A 16,046-nucleotide genomic window follows, 5' to 3' on the forward strand; every position below is an offset into this window, starting at 1 on the left:
GAGCGGAGCAGTAATGAAACATGATGCAAAAACGGGGACAATTTATTAGTTTTGAGAGCCTCTGTTGCGTGCGCTGCGTAAACGGTTAAAGTTATGCAACAATAATGTATGACGGGATTGTTCCTCTTAAAGAGTTCTACAAAAATATATCATAAAACAAAGTCCCCGCTGCATCGGTCTGCCCGAACGTGTTAAACTCAAAAACTACCCAACGTATTAGGATAAAATTTGGTATGGAGACAGTTTGAGACCCTGGGAAGAACATAGGCTCCCGGTAAAATATATAGCGTGACTTTATAACGGAAAACTTTAGCCCGATAAACTTTATAACGCGGGCGGAGCCGCGGGCAAAAGCTAGTAATCAATAAAATTGCAACTATAACAACAACACAATAAACTGTATAATTCATTGGCAGCGCATTAGTGGCGGTATGACCAGCTCGAACGCGTGGATTCAGTGCACGCACGTGGCGGAGGGACACGGGCGCCGCGCTCGCGCTCGCGGCACACACACCATCTGCTGTACAGCGGGGCGTCGGTGAGGAAGTCTTTGATTTTGTGTCATGCCATTAGTAATCATACAAGATTTAAGTACGTGTTTAATGATTTAGCTGGGCTCAAGAAAGCATTTTTTTTTAATGTGAAACGTCTGATACCGCGATATGCATTACGGGCATGGAAAAACTACATAATAACTAAATAAACATTTACCATACAAATAATATCACGATATATCATTATTTATCTTTGAACTCACTTTACTTAAAATAATAAATAGTAATATAGGTCATTTCATCCACGAAGTCTCGCCCTACTACCATTTAAGAAGGAGTGTCGTAGGCTAAGGGGAATGGTCCAAGCAGGGGCCTTATTCTCTATCCCGCACATTATTTTAACAGTGCGTAACAAGCACGTAACACAACGCATCATGTTTAGGACACGGCCGCGTTACGCGTTTACACTATCATACAGAATAAGGGCCCAGTTCCCGATGTTAACCATCGTAGTGTGTACATTCATGCTGCTCATACACATTGTAAGCGATTAGGGAACGTTGTGGGGCGCGTGATCGATTTAATAGTAAATGCCTATTGTATATGTTCCAGACCGCACGGTCCGCGGCTGGGACCTGTCGCTGGGCACGGAGGCGTGGCGCGGCTGGTGCGGCGGCGCGGTGTCGGCGCTGGCGGCGGGCGAGGCGGACGGGCGCGGCGAGGGCCGGCTGCTGCTGGCGGCGGCGGGCGGCGCCGTGCGGCTCTTCGACACCAGGAGCCGCACGCCGCTCACCACGCTCTGGTACCGAACTATATAACTATACTATACTTAACCTGTTTGTGAATGGGAAAATGAAGTATCCAGTCATATCAGACTAACTTACCTCGTCAGGTACTATCAATGCTCCTAAGGATTTGATATAACAAAGCCCTACATAGCATCTAACTTGTATGTCCTTAAAGTGTCCCATAATGCCCTACACTGACTAGATTACTTCAAATTTACATTCATCAGAGGTTGCAAACTGTAGCATATGTATATTTTTCATAAATTCATCAGAGATTGTTTGGCAGCATGTGTGTTGTACTCAATATTATTCTTTGTATAGTTAAGTGGCACCTATTCGCACGGAGTGTCGCTTGCAAGAAAAAAATTCTGTTGGAATAAAATATGATAATTTATTCCCACGTGTTTGCCAGGTCGTCTGGCGTGAGCGGGCCGTGTCCGTCGAGCCGCGGCATCGCGGGCGAGGTGGCGGTGACGGCGCTGGCGCTGGCGCACTCGCACCGCCTCTACACCGCCGCCGGGGACAAGCTGCGGCTGTGGGATCTGCGCATGTACGCATACCACTACCATACCATTTTCCTTCTTCAGCTCAAATCCACTACAAGAACAAATACCTACCCTAGAGATATATGCCACACGAATCATTGTCTAATAACTCTATATCTGTCTTATAGTTTTAGCATATAGGTATAGCGAAACCAATAGAATTTGTGATGCACAATGTTGCATTAGCTAATTCACAAATAAAAGTGACAATATTACTTCGATTATTGACCACAAAAACTAAAATCATTAGCAATAAAGGTATACAAGTCATTAGCGTATATTCAACACCTATTAATCTTCAATACCTCCTCAACTACACAGTTGTTCATTACAGGTTGGAGAGCATTTGCAAAGTGTGGTCAGGCCACGCGGCGGCAGTCATGTGTCTCGCACTGGGCATGGGCACCAACGGCGATCTCGTCGCGACCGGCTCGAAGGACCACTACGTCAGGACCCTGGAGATGCAACCCCAAGATGCAGGTTAGTATTGTCATGTTTAAGGTGTGGTCGACACACTTCGGGGGGCACTAGTATCAATGGAGGGATATTTTAGTCGAGGGATATTTTCTTGAACAGCTCGAAGGACCAATATGTCGGAACGTTGAAAATGCGGGCGTAAGCAGCAGGTTAGTAGTATGACATCTTTGAGGTGTGATAGTCAGAGTTCGGAGGGTACTGAAACCATCGGAGACGTCGTGGCGATCGACTCGAAGGACCACTCCGTCAAATCCCTAGAGGTGTAAACAATAAACGCAGGTTAATTGTTTTCTTTGAAATGCTTACAATACCTGTGAGGAGATGTATCTGGTACTAAACTGGGAACGACTTGCAAGCAGCTCGAAGGACCATTTTGTTGATTCATTTGCTCATAGAAGACTTACGGACCTGAATTATAACAATAACAATTTTTTTATTGACGACATGTTCAAATGCTGGTTTATGTAAGTTTAATACAAATTGTCTGTGACCTAGGGATTATCGACGTTTATGTGTGATATTGACTACATAGGGTAGGCCGTTAGATCTTTTGCCTTCCGAGGCAATAAAAAAACATTATTTTTTTATCGAACTTTGTTACAAATGAACGAAACGCTAACTTTAAATTAATGGAAAGAATATTGATAGCATTTTGTATAATTGCAGGTGGTTGGGAAGCGAGCAATCGTCGTTTGCTCGAGCCGCCGCACTACGACGGCGTGCAGGCGCTCGCGCTCTGCGACGACGTGCTGTACAGCGCCTCCAGGGACACCAGCCTCAAGCGGTGGAGTCTCACCGACAACTCGCTTACACATGTCAGTCAATTGTGTTATGTGTATCAGTGCCCTATTGACATCAAAATTTATACATAAAGTTTGATACCATTGTTTTGTATAAAACAAAAGCTTTACATAAACAGGGAAGTCTTCAGTATTAGAATTGATATATAATTGATATTTGTTAATGTGTATCTGGTTCGAAGGACCATATTGTGATGTGTGTGCATTGTGCAGAGCGTGATGAACGCGCACAAGGGCTGGGTGACGGGCGTGTGCGTGTAGGCCGGAGGCGGAGCGCGTGGTGGCGTCGTGCGGGCGCGACGCGGCGCTGCGGCTGTGGAGCGCCGCGCTGCGCCCCGCCGCGCCGCCCGCCGCGCTGCCCGACGCTGCGCTTGCGCTGCGCCCGCATCCGCGACACGCGCTGCGCGTGCTCTACACCGCCGGCAAGTACGTATGCTGCGACTTCGCTTCACGCTCACTCCAATTATACTATTGTTATACAGCAATTTGTCGTGTCAATTATGTTAAATAATACTATACATGGTTTGCAGGGTTTATTCGTCCATATATACTAAACTAGCTTTTGCCCGCGGCTCCGCCCGCGTTATAAAGTTTTTCGGGCTAAAGTTTTCCGTTATAAAAGTCACGCTATATATTTTCCCGGGAGCCTATGTTCTTTCCAGGGTCTCAAACTGTCTCCATACCAAATTTTATCCTAATACGTTGGGTAGTTTTTGAGTTTAATACGTTCGGGCAGACCGATGCAGCGGAGGACTTTGTTTTATGATATATTTTTATAGAACTTTTTAAGAGGAACAATCCCGTCATACATTATTGTCGCATAACTTTAACCGTTTACGCAGCGCACGCAACAGAAGCTCTCAAAACTAATAAATTGTCCCCGTTTTTGCATCATGTTTCATTACTGCTCCGCTCCTATTGGTCATAGAGTGACGATATATAACATATAGCACTCCAGGAACAAAGGGCTATCCAACACAAAAGAATTATTCAGTTCAAACTCCTAGTTTCTGAGATTAGCCATTACTGCTCTGCTCCTGTTGGTCATAGCGTGATGATATATAGCCTATAGCACTTCACGAACAAAGGGCTATCCAATACAAAATGATTTTTTTAGTTCGAACCGGTAGTTCCTCAGATTAGCCATTACTGCTCTGCTCCTATTGGGTATAGCGTGATGATATATAGCCTATAGCACTCCACGAACAAAAGGCTATCCAACGCAAAAAGATTTTTCAGTTTGGACTGGTAGTTCCTGAGATTAGCCATTACTGCTCCGCTCCTATTGGGTATAGCGTGATGATATATAGCCTATAGCACTCCAAGAACAAAGGGCTATCCAACGCAAAAAGAATTTTTCAGTTCGGACCGGTAGTTCCTGAGATTAGGCATTACTGCTCCGCTCCTATTGGGTATAGCGTGATGATATATAGCCTATAGCACTCCACGAACATAGGGCTATCCAACGCAAAAAGAATTTTTCAGTTTGGACCGGTAGTTTCTGAGATTAGCGCGTTCAAACAAACAAACAAACAAACAAACAAACAAACTCTTCAGCTTTATATAATAGTATAGATTTATCAATTCAGCGTAATAGTCAACAATTTCGGTGCCATCGCAGGTCATCCAGAAAACTGCTTCAATTTATTGTTATCTAAGCAATCGACATGTTTTCATGAATTTTCTCGCAATGTCATAAATAAACCAGCCGACTACTTGTTACAGTTCAAAGGGTATCTGGTGGATTGTCACGGAAAAGCAATAAAATAATTACAAAATATCCCGAACTAGCTGACCTGACAGACGTCCTGTCTTAACTATGAATGCACGCGCGCATTCTGTCGATCGCTGACAGTTATTTCAAACCACTGACAGTTATGCAAAAATAATATTGTTAAGTTTTCTTAATTGTTTAAATTTTCTGCGCAATTTTTTGAATTTTTTCTTTCATAAGAACCTTCTCCTGACAATAACAGAAGAAAAAAAATTAGTGATATCGGTCCAGCCGTTCACGCGTGATGGCGTGACCAAGGGAATAGGGATTAATTTTTATATATATAGATAGAATACCTTGATAAAGGTGTCGAGTCCCTTGTCGATATAAGTGTAGGTGTAGTAGCCCGCGGGTACAAGCGTCGGTGTGTTGCAGCGGCGGCGACGTGCGCGCGTGGCGCGTGTGCTCGGAGTGAGCGGCGCCGCCCCCCCCCCCCCCCCCCCCCCCCCCCCGCGCCGCCGCACACGTTACAACACGTTTGTGCCATTGTCAACCTTATGTCACACGCATACTCCTCTTAAGATTGCACTTTGATAGAGAAAATCTCTGTGAGAAATATTTATGCCACTGTTTTCCAAGCACATTGTTTCACAAGCACAGTACAATTCGTGAACACTGATTTTATGCTTACTTGTGTTAACGCTCGTTTATTACTTCCAAACAAAACTCTTGAAAAGAGATCAGATAATTTAAGTCTAAAATTACACGGAAAGATACACTACCCTCATTGCCTACATAATATGTAAAAAAAAGAAAAAATATATAAGATTTTTGAGGCATTTTATATAAAAATTTAATGATTCCCTTTATAAAACTGAATTGTTTTTATAAGAAGATTAAAAAACAGATTTTATATATCCAAAATTAAACTGCAACTTAAGAGGAGAAATGTTTTGTTTTGAGCATTTGAACGTGTAAATAACACGTAGTTTGATCGGTTAGCTATTTGTATAAATTGGCCAATAGATGTCGCTAGAATCAGCGCAGTGCTCATTCTCAGTAGATGTCACAAGCGTGCAAAATAACTAAAAAAGAACTGTGGAATCGATTTTAAAGGCTATACAATTCTAAAGGTAAAAGTTAATTAATATAATTATTCCCTGGCTGTTTTTTTTTATCATTCTCAAACTCGTGGACAAATACAAAAACATTGTATCTGTCTGTGACAGGTTACGTTCTGATATCATACTATCAAGTTTAAAACAATCATAATCATAACATAATTCAAAAGTCCCCAGAATGTCGTGTCATCAATGTCCAGAATGTCCCATTAGTTTCTGAGAAGGATTCGTATAGACATACGAATGCTCCCAGCTAATAAAACTGGCAGCAGTATTTGCAAACAAGACCTACATCAGAAAAAATCTAATATCGACATAAAACCTCATTAACAGTAATTAGTAATCATATCGATGTTTCTGCCTTCCAAAACGCCTTTAAGATTGGTTCCAGCTTTCACTCGTTGCTAGTTACAGCGTGTTCGTGTGCTAACGTTTTTTTTTTTTTGTGTTGCTACTAACAACTGCATTAAGATATCGAATATAACAATCATCGTATTCGCTATGTCACGATAGATATCGACATCATTTTTTAATTATATTTTCTGGCGTTTTTTTTTCTGTATTTATTACAAAATTATTATTCATTTAGGTTCAAAATATCGATAATTATCATATCTTACAAGTCGATATTTTAATATATTTTTAAGTGTATTGTGCTCACAACGAATAATAGCTTTTGTTTAATAGGAGGTCTATTTACACAAATAAAGAAACTTATTCGATATTATTCTAATAATTGTCGATAAGTATTATCCGTCACTACCTTGCTGTGTTGCCACGAGCACACGACGCCGCCGCTTTTATATCGCCATTCATAATGCTAACACCGCGCTAAGCTTCTCTGTCGATAAATATATAGCTTGTTCTTCTGAACGAAGTTTCTTTCTTCTAACTACTGTAAGTGTTTTGGGTTATATTTGCTTTGAAGAGTTGAGAGTAAAGACTAATGCGGCAAAATTGAAAATAAAGTCGATGTGTAGAAGATATTTCCATTCATCCCCATTCAATAGATTATGATTGCAGCAATAATATTAGTGTAGCGGTTTGTAACTAACCCTCCTGTGTGTCCTCACCGCACCTGACCGCGGCTCTGTTGTCCACATTAGCTTGCTGCACATGTCGATGGTGTCATACAACAATACACATGCTATCAAACAACATACTACTTTACTATAGTTGGTTCGTTAAATGATTTCAATACTATTAGCGTGGTTAAATGATTTACATGAGTTAAACATTAGCATGGCTATATTAAAGGAGTATGGTTTCGGTAGCATGTGTATTCCAGTGTTGTTCTGAGTGTATGATGTTTCCAGTGACGGGCGTGTACGGTGCTGGCGGATCCGGCAGTACAGATGACCGTGGTCGGCGCCGGGCTCGCCGGGACACGCGCCGCCGCGCCGCCCGCCGCCGCGCCGCGCCTGGAGGTGACGCACGCGCACGCACCGACACCAAGCACACACGGGTTACACCGACGGTTGTTTTGTGTTGACCTTGCGTACATATCATGGTATTGCGTGACAGTGAGTACCTTCACACTACAATTGTATTATGCAATTAGACGTAAAATGGTTTTAAGCGAACAAGATGAGTAATAATCGTCATAGTTGTGTTTTGTTGTACTCACAAACACGCAATATTGAGGAAGAGATCTAATAAATTATTATTTTGCTTTTGTGTAACAAAAGTATGTTTTCGATACAAGGTGTCGAAATAAAGTTTTGCGCTTTGACACGCTTTCAAGACATGTGAAATATATCAGACGCTATATGAAATTGTTTTGAATTAACTAAATCTTAATAACAGTGTTATATGTGGACGGCTTATTATAACGAATAGTATTAATTAAACAATTAAAAGACAATTATAATCTTTAGTAAAAATTGAGGCGCGCTCAAAGTTATTCTTTATATATTACGCCTTATGCTAATCAAAAGGAACTATATATTTTACTAACAAGACTAATGTTACACATACAAAATCAGTCGATGCTCGATACTAATATATGACAGAATCGATAAAGACAAAAATACTCAGTAGTAATATAATAGTTTCGTATTCTTATGGACAGCGTATGTCACCTCCCTAGATTTTATCGACAGTCTATTGATAAGACCCGTAATTGTGAACTGGAACATAAGTTCTTATAAATAAGAATTCGAATAATATTCTTTAAGATTCGAATATTTATATCGATTATAGTATCGAGTTGTCGGATAGATTCACGACGTAGCGACGTAGACTCGTAGTTAGAGCGTGTGAGCGTAATGTCAGATTACAGCTAGTTGGAAACCATGGCCTTCACCGATAATAATGTGTAAATATATGTAACTGAGTAGTGATGAGTGGACATTACTTCAATTAAATAAAAATAGCTTAATATTATAAAGCGCTAAAAGAAATTATGTATTTGAAATGGGTAGATCTTCATCGATTATTTTTATCGATATTAATTGGCAAAGGCTATAATTTATTTTTAATTTCGTAACTGTCCACTCACCGATACTCATTCGTGTAAGTGTATGTAGGCTTAAAGTTTTATAGTCGGTATACTGTGTAGCCTTAGCTTAGCTGTTTCAATTCCTGTGATTAATTTTAATGAATGGTACCTATTATATAGTAGGATAGTAGTCACGTCAATTTGAAAACAAATTAATTGGAAATTTTCGCGTTAAGAGTCGATAAATGTTAGTATTGGTGTAATTTTTATAAATTTGTAAGTGATTCTTTATATATTTAGGATCCATTGGAGACATGTTAATCATAATCCAAGAAAATTCACAATATTGGGTTCGTCTAAATGGGCTTAAAATGACTTTACTAGGTCCATAACTTGCAAACAAATCCTATAATATCGCAAACGATTATAGGCTATGGTAACCACTTTACCATAGATAATACACTAATATAGGAACACTACATCAGGTGGGCCGCATGTAACAGTAAGTGTCAAATAACCGCAAGATGTATTTCTAACATAGTAACATTTCCTTTCGTTATTTGAATTTTACTTATTTAAAAGCCAATATAATTAATGCCAAATTTACAAAAAAGAAATAAAAAATAGACGACCTTTGTAACCCAATAAAGTAAAAATGATTTCTATCATTTTTTTTACAATTTACTATTAAAATTGATGACGTTTTGAAGATAAACAATCTCTAAACAATTTACACCAAAAGGAATTGAAAAAAATGAATTTATTACATCTGTATTAAAGCCCAGTGACTGGTACAAATTCCTATGCCTTTTTTAATTTGATTCTCCTATAAATAGTGGACCATAGGCATCCGAAAATGTTTTGATAACCTACAAAATTACGGCAAGAATCTAGAAATTTTTTGAATGTAGAAAATATTCTATGTAATTTGCAAGACCTTCGTATGTATATGCAGTGGTATGTGTTAAAATCATCAAGGTTTACGTAACTTGGTTCAACTTGTAAATTAATTTCTTAATGAAAATTTAAGTTATGACAACATGTTTGGTAATGAACCCCCAATACTATCACTGCATACGCAAGCAATTCCTATAGATGAAGGTAATAAAGTATGTTATAGTCTATCAAGCGACAATCGTAACGAAACCGCACACCTCCACTACGAATAGAACTGATCCGTGAATTACGATAAACTGTGATTAATCGAATTATATTTTTATTACATTCCTGCGCTACGGGTAGATTAGCAACAGCATAACGTTTAAACATTTTGTAGTTAGATATAAACGAGACGCCATATTGGCTTTCTGATATTAGTTCTTATATTGCACGCTATACTCGCTTTTGTATTCTATCTATATTTTTTATTGTTGTGTTCTCTTTGATTTCACTGCCTACCTTCCTCTTATTGAGTTATTTATTGTTTCTGAAATATGCTTTTTTTATTTTGTTTCTGTATAAATAATCTATGTGTATCGACATTTCAGTTATCTAATATGGCGCCTCGGAAACGCTCTTTAGAATATACAAAAACTGTAATACTAATGTCCAAATAGTAGCTAGTTTTACACACGAGGCTATGTAAGGTTATTGTAAGGAATTTAATCAAATATCGTCACATGTTTACAATAATTAAAGAATTTATTTTGTGTTTTACGTTATTATGTGTTAATCAATTTCAGTATTATTTCTATCGTATATAATATATTTGCGATTATAAATAGCGAACAACCTCGAAAATGTATGTTTGTGTAAATTTTAAAATTATCATCATTGTTTTAGTGTATACATTTTAAATTCTCGTTCACATCAGAAAAGGTTTTACAGGAAGTATGTAATGTCAATGGTTTGATAAGTGAACGAGAATTCAGGATATCGATATGTTGGCACCGTGTAATTAGGTAAAATGTAATCGATAACGGAATGCTTGCGAGGCTATGATAACGCTGAACTTCATTAACATACAAAGATATAAAACGCGTTATTACTAGGTAATGAATCAAGAATTATCGTGTATTAAAGGCTGAAATGCTTTGAAATTATAGCAATATAGCTGAGAGACGGCGTGACAATCGAAGACAGCGAAATCCCTGCACCAAATAAAAAAGAAAACGATAAACATTGCCAAAAGTTACGGTTAAATAACCATTAAAGTAAAAGTAAATCAGTGGAAGATCAGACTATGCAAGCAGAAGCTATAAAGTCGAGACTTCTGTATTCTCTATGACGCAATATTTTGAACTCAAGATTTTCATCTTTCTCGACTTTGCTGTTGGTACTGTTACTTGAATTGTGGGGTGTAGTAGACGCCCAGCATGGCTAGTCATGTAAATGCGTGAAATTTTACATATTAAATTTAGGGAAAAGTGATGGTTGTTCGTAGATGTTTGAAATTGATGGCGGCTTAAAACATTGGTGTTTCGGTAGAACAATTTGGGAATGTGATCTCGAAATAAAGGCGTAAGTGTGAATAGTTCTGTAAAAAAATTTGAAAATTAAATTATAATACAATAATAATATCAACCTATAGACATGTGTGAATTGTTACACGGGATTGAATGAAATTCTCATAATTTTTAATTTTAATCATAAAATTTCTAGAGTCTAATACGTTAACGTTGGAATAATGGCACATTAAGTTCATAAAAAACTTGTATTTTTTAAATTGTTAAAGATGTAGTTGTCAAATAACAATCGATAACTGCACATGCTCTGGTAGTTACCTAAATAAAGAGATATTTATTTATTTTTACACTACAATTCCGAAGTATTTTATAATGTTGATTTTATACCGCCGTAAGCGTATTAGACTTTTTGGATTAAATATAGTTACTTCAAATATGTAGCTCTCTAGCGGTATTTCCAGAAAAAATATAATTCTTATCGAATGTTTTAACAAATCGAAACCACATAACGAGTAGCTATTAATTGATATTATTTTACGCATAAACTAAAGAGCATATGAGATTAATTTATAAATTATACAAAATGTTTCGTGTCCTCATTTTATATATCAAATGTATTTTTTTATTTCGTGTAGCTTAGAAGTGCAAATATATTTACAATGATTTTAATGAATTGTTCACATTCCTGGATACAAATATATCATGCAGCCTTTTATTTGTGTTTTTTCTTTATAAACCTCAGTGCTATGTTTTTTATAAGTGTTGGGTTGAAGACCTTAGGTACTTTCGGCTGCTGGGCGTTTAACTAAGTTGAAAACTGCTGCCGGTACCCAGCCCGTTATATTTTCCACGTTGCTGTGATTGATGCCTTAAAAAGCGTGGTGTAACTGTAGCTCTGTGTGGTTTTTATGTAGTTAATACCTGAACAGCGGCAGATGAAGTAGGAGTGTAGTGTAGGGAGACGGCAAATAAGAAATTGTATATAAGAAACTATTAATGCCGTGCCAAATGCCACCCTATAGGCCATATGCCACCCCGCCCCCTTTACTCTTCTCAGGATGCCTTCCGTCTTAAGGAGAGTCTTCAGTTCTGAGGAGTCTTCAGACTTGAAGAGTTTCCAGTCTTGAGTTTTCTTGTTTCTTGAATTCTTGATCCCATTGATGATTGAACGCATAATAACAAATCGCATCGCGCGTTAGCTTATGTGGGTCGCGGCTATACCGTAAAGAGAGCCGCGACCGATCGACCCAATTTCTACGATAATTGTGTTTTGGCATTTGACATTATTGGCGATTATTTGTTAAGTATAGAACGCACAGGTACATCTTATACATCAAAGTAACACAATGAGCGCTATCCGAATACACAATCAAATCAACTATACATAAACACTACAACAAGTAATAACCAAAATAGACATAAAATTTTCAATTTACCTTATTTCACTATCACTAATCGCTTTGTAGTCACTTTGCACCATCTAAGGGTCGGCGCGTCGCCAACAATAAGAGTTAAAACGTCCGCCAGTTTATGCATTTATCCAGGACATAAAGTAACCTACAATATCTTGTGTAGGAAAGACAAAACCAAAACATTTCCGCATATTTAATACTAGTAAAGATTATAAAATATAGGTAAAAGCATAAATATAGGTGATATAATCTACTTCAAACAGCGGGATAATATCTTGAACCACATCAAGCTGACATTAAAATGAAATTAGGTTTCTTATCCTAACCTAAACTTGGATTTTAGCGCCTTATTAGTGCCACAGGAAGTCTCTTAGAGTACAAATGTATCAGGATATCACAGATACTAAAGGACCTATTGTCATCACGTGGCCCAACGAGAATTTACATACGGACCACCAAGCTTTTTGTAAACCTAGCTGTTTTCAAAATGACAATTTAAGGAAACTTTTCCAAAGATTACTTGAGCTGTATGCTTCACTAATAATAATATTTAGTTAAGTGTGAACTTTTTATTAAAATAAATAAACCGATTTTTTTATAACTTTTATAGAGCCTCCAGGTCAATGAATTCACGTTGCGGTCTGAAGAACTATAACGTCTTTGTGGCTCGGATAAAAAAAGTTAAGTACCTAGAGTGAGGTTAAAAGTGAACTCAGTTTGTATCACCAGTACATCCTCATACGTTCCTAGCCATACCCTATCTGAACTGACGATACCATCCATGACCCAATATTTTATTGCGATTCTAATCCATTTGAAATAATCGGAACCCAGCAATGAAATATTATTTGCGATTCCTCAATGGTTAAACTGATATACAATAGATCTGCAGGCGGTCATGCACCGAAACTTCTATATCGACAGTAATTTGATGTTCAACATTGCCTATAAGGCGATTTTAATCAGTTTTATCGTCAAATGATCATTCTCCAGGGGTGCACGGACCGCTACCAAGTTGAGCTCAGAGTTAGAACCGCTGGTCTGGTGTGTGTGTGGTGGTCAGAAAACTCGAATACTAAATTGAGTACTAAAACTTAAATACTAAATTGAGTTATGAATAACCTCTTGCCACAATAATGTAATCTTCATTGTAAAGGGCTATAGTCAGTACTCAGTGCCAGACTCACAAAACGATAGTATTTTCACGTATCAGTACAAACTAGTTTCAATGTGTTGATCATATCATATTGCGATTTACTACATTAACATTTGCTAGAACACTTCTGTGAAGAAAATAAAACAACTTCTGATATAATTTTCGATATATTTTATCTTACAAAAGCGATATTCTTAATTCGTATTAACGCCATCTACCATTAAATATTAGTACTTGTATTTGGCGTGTTTGCTGTGCTTCCGGTGGTGGTGTGCTGGAGGCGTGGCGGGCGAGCGTCTTCGCCTCTCTCTTTCTCTCTCGCGTTCGCGTTCACGCTCTTTCTCCCTCTCTCTATCTCGTTCCCGGTCGCGCTCCCGAGATCTATCGCGGTCTTTCCCTATCACGTGATCTCGAACGGGATCGACTTCTGCGATCGCTGGGAATAAAAAGGTTTTAAATATTTAACACTGCTACTTGCTTTCACGTAAATAATGATTAATTCTAGAATTTTTACCTTAAATTATGATACTGATTATTTATTTATAAAAAAAATCTGTATAACGAAACTACCGAACATTGACAGAATTACTGATAAACGGTGGAAGCTGTAGTATAAAAACAAGGATATAAAAAATAGTACCTGTATCGAGATTTCTTTGGTGGTGGTGACAACGACGGTTCCCTTGATTTTTAGACTTTTGGATGATGTGCTGTAATGCAATAGATAACTTTTATTATCGTGTATCAAACTGTTTAGTATTCTTACAGAAGATGCAACGAGAGTCGGTTTTTTACTCGTCTGTTTTTATATTTTTATAACAGGGGCATAAACGAACAAATGGATCTTCTTGGAATCCGAATTGAGATATTTTCGTATAAAATACAATTACGGCCGTTTCAATAACCGATCCAAATAATAATCAGAACAAATATTTTTTTATATCCTTAAATATAAAAGGACTAATTTGGCTTTGGTTAAAAATCACGGGATCGGATAGAAGATTCTGATGGTATTGATTTTTGAAAGGGCCGTTAGTGAGGTACAGACGTGGAATACTCGTCGTCCTCGGCGGGCGAGCGCCGGCGCAGCTCGGGCGAGGCGGTGCGCTCCTCGCGCCCCTCGCGCGCCTCCCGCGCCTCTCGCGCCTCCCGCGCCTCCCGCGCCGCCTGCCACCAAACACATTGTATAACGATTTCGTAACAACTCTAACTAATTTAGACATAGGTTCAATAAGGTGAAACAGTGTTCATTTGAGGAAGAGCACAGAGAATGAAACTATTTGCCAAAATAAATTTTATCAAACTGATAGAAATAGCTTTGACGTTGTTTGAAATACTGTTTGACAATCACAGGCACATAGGTGTAAACACCCAAATCGGGCACAATTGATTAGGGTCAATAAATGAAGTCCCACGAGTTTCATGATTTTGACACGTGCTGTCACATTTTTTTGACATTTCTAATATGGGAGTCCAAATTGCGTGATGGTGATGGCGTGTTTTGCAGGCAGAAAATTTGGTGTAGTTACAGTAAACCATTACGATTTGTTGGCAAATAGTCTCTAACAATGAAACCCTGGAACACTTTTATAAGCTCCTCATTTAATTTATTTATCAATAGCAAATTTTTTGAGTTACGTAATTTACTGTTGACCTCTTACCTTCTTGATGAGTTTCCGCCTGTAGTGCTGTATCTGCTGATGCTGCGCGAGGCCGGGCCGGCGCGCCCTCACGCCCCGCCTCCAGCTCGTCCGCGTACTTCAGCACGCGCACCTCGATCTCGCGGAGGGTCTCACGTTTCAGACACTGCTCGTCGTTACTGTCGTAATATTTAAAATAAATACATATTTAAACGATTGAACATAATCGATTCAGTACATTCATGATATATAAAATCATTGATATTTCCGTACGAGGTATATGTTTATTATGATCAAGCGCAGTGGGTTTAGCGATTATATTTGGTGACTTGTTGACGTAATGTACTGTTTATAAGATTGGCAGCAGGGTGCGTACTTGTCGGTGTGCATGTTGGCGAGTGCGGCGCGCTCGTCGTCGTCGTCGTGGTGCGCGGGCGGCGGGCTGGCGGCGCGCAGGCGCGGGCGCGCGCGGAGCGCGGGCGCGGGCTCCACGGTCTCCCAGCGCGACGGCACGAACCCCGCCGCCGGCGCGCGCGCCTCCGCCTCCGACCCGCCCCTCCAGCTCCAGGGGAATGCCGTCTATGTCCTCATCCACTGTCAAAAACATATTATTTTTAACATGTTTGACATAATTATAGTGTTGAAAATAATTTCTTGGTTAATGTTAATTTCATTAAACAATAAAAATATTAGTTGTCACCTAAAAATAAGTTACTTTTCCTAGTTTTTTAGTATATTATTTTGATATATTACATAGTATGTAGTAAGTGTAATGTGTATCGTGTATACCGGGCACGCCGTCGATGTCGGCAGTGGAAGTGTGCGTGGCGTGCGCGATGGCGGGTGCGTGCGCGTGCGCAGCGGCGGGCGCGTGTGCGGCGCGCACGTCGCGTGGCGGCGAGGCGGCAGCGCGGCGCCGTCGAGCGGGCCGCGCGTGCCTCCCTCCCACGACTCCTCGGAGGCGGAGGAGCGCGGGAGGCGCCGCCGCTGTCCGCGCCGGACCCCGCCGCCGCACAGCTCCCCGCCTCGGGCGCCGCGCTAGTCTACGCCAAAC

General features: G+C 39.4%; 1 protein-coding gene and 2 long non-coding RNA genes across 3 annotated transcripts; 2 read left to right on the top strand and 1 right to left on the bottom strand.

Annotated features, from left to right (window-relative positions):
- The first annotated feature begins 607 nt into the window (after positions 1–607).
- On the top strand, positions 608–3,365 carry LOC119192758 (kinesin-like protein KIF21B). The gene is made up of 5 exons (XM_037446524.1): positions 608–1,296; positions 1,695–1,832; positions 2,162–2,307; positions 2,971–3,119; positions 3,318–3,365. Exons 1-5 carry the CDS (start codon positions 1,085–1,087, stop codon positions 3,363–3,365), a joined length of 693 nt encoding a protein of 230 aa, XP_037302421.1. The 5' UTR covers positions 608–1,084.
- Positions 3,366–3,477: 112 nt separating this feature from the next.
- Positions 3,478–9,807, top strand: LOC119192757. Its single transcript, XR_005113748.1, has 2 exons — positions 3,478–3,530; positions 7,256–9,807. It is a non-coding gene; the product is annotated as an uncharacterized LOC119192757 (long non-coding RNA).
- Positions 9,808–14,049: 4,242 nt separating this feature from the next.
- LOC119192756 lies at positions 14,050–15,089 on the bottom strand. Its single transcript, XR_005113747.1, has 3 exons — positions 15,014–15,089; positions 14,401–14,519; positions 14,050–14,062 (listed from the first exon to the last, which is right to left on the bottom strand). It is a non-coding gene; the product is annotated as an uncharacterized LOC119192756 (long non-coding RNA).
- Between the last annotated feature and the right edge of the window lie 957 nt (positions 15,090–16,046).

Source organism: Manduca sexta, unplaced genomic scaffold, assembly GCF_014839805.1.
Source record: "Manduca sexta isolate Smith_Timp_Sample1 unplaced genomic scaffold, JHU_Msex_v1.0 HiC_scaffold_3130, whole genome shotgun sequence".
In the NCBI taxonomy this organism is placed as follows: domain Eukaryota; kingdom Metazoa; phylum Arthropoda; class Insecta; order Lepidoptera; family Sphingidae; genus Manduca; species Manduca sexta.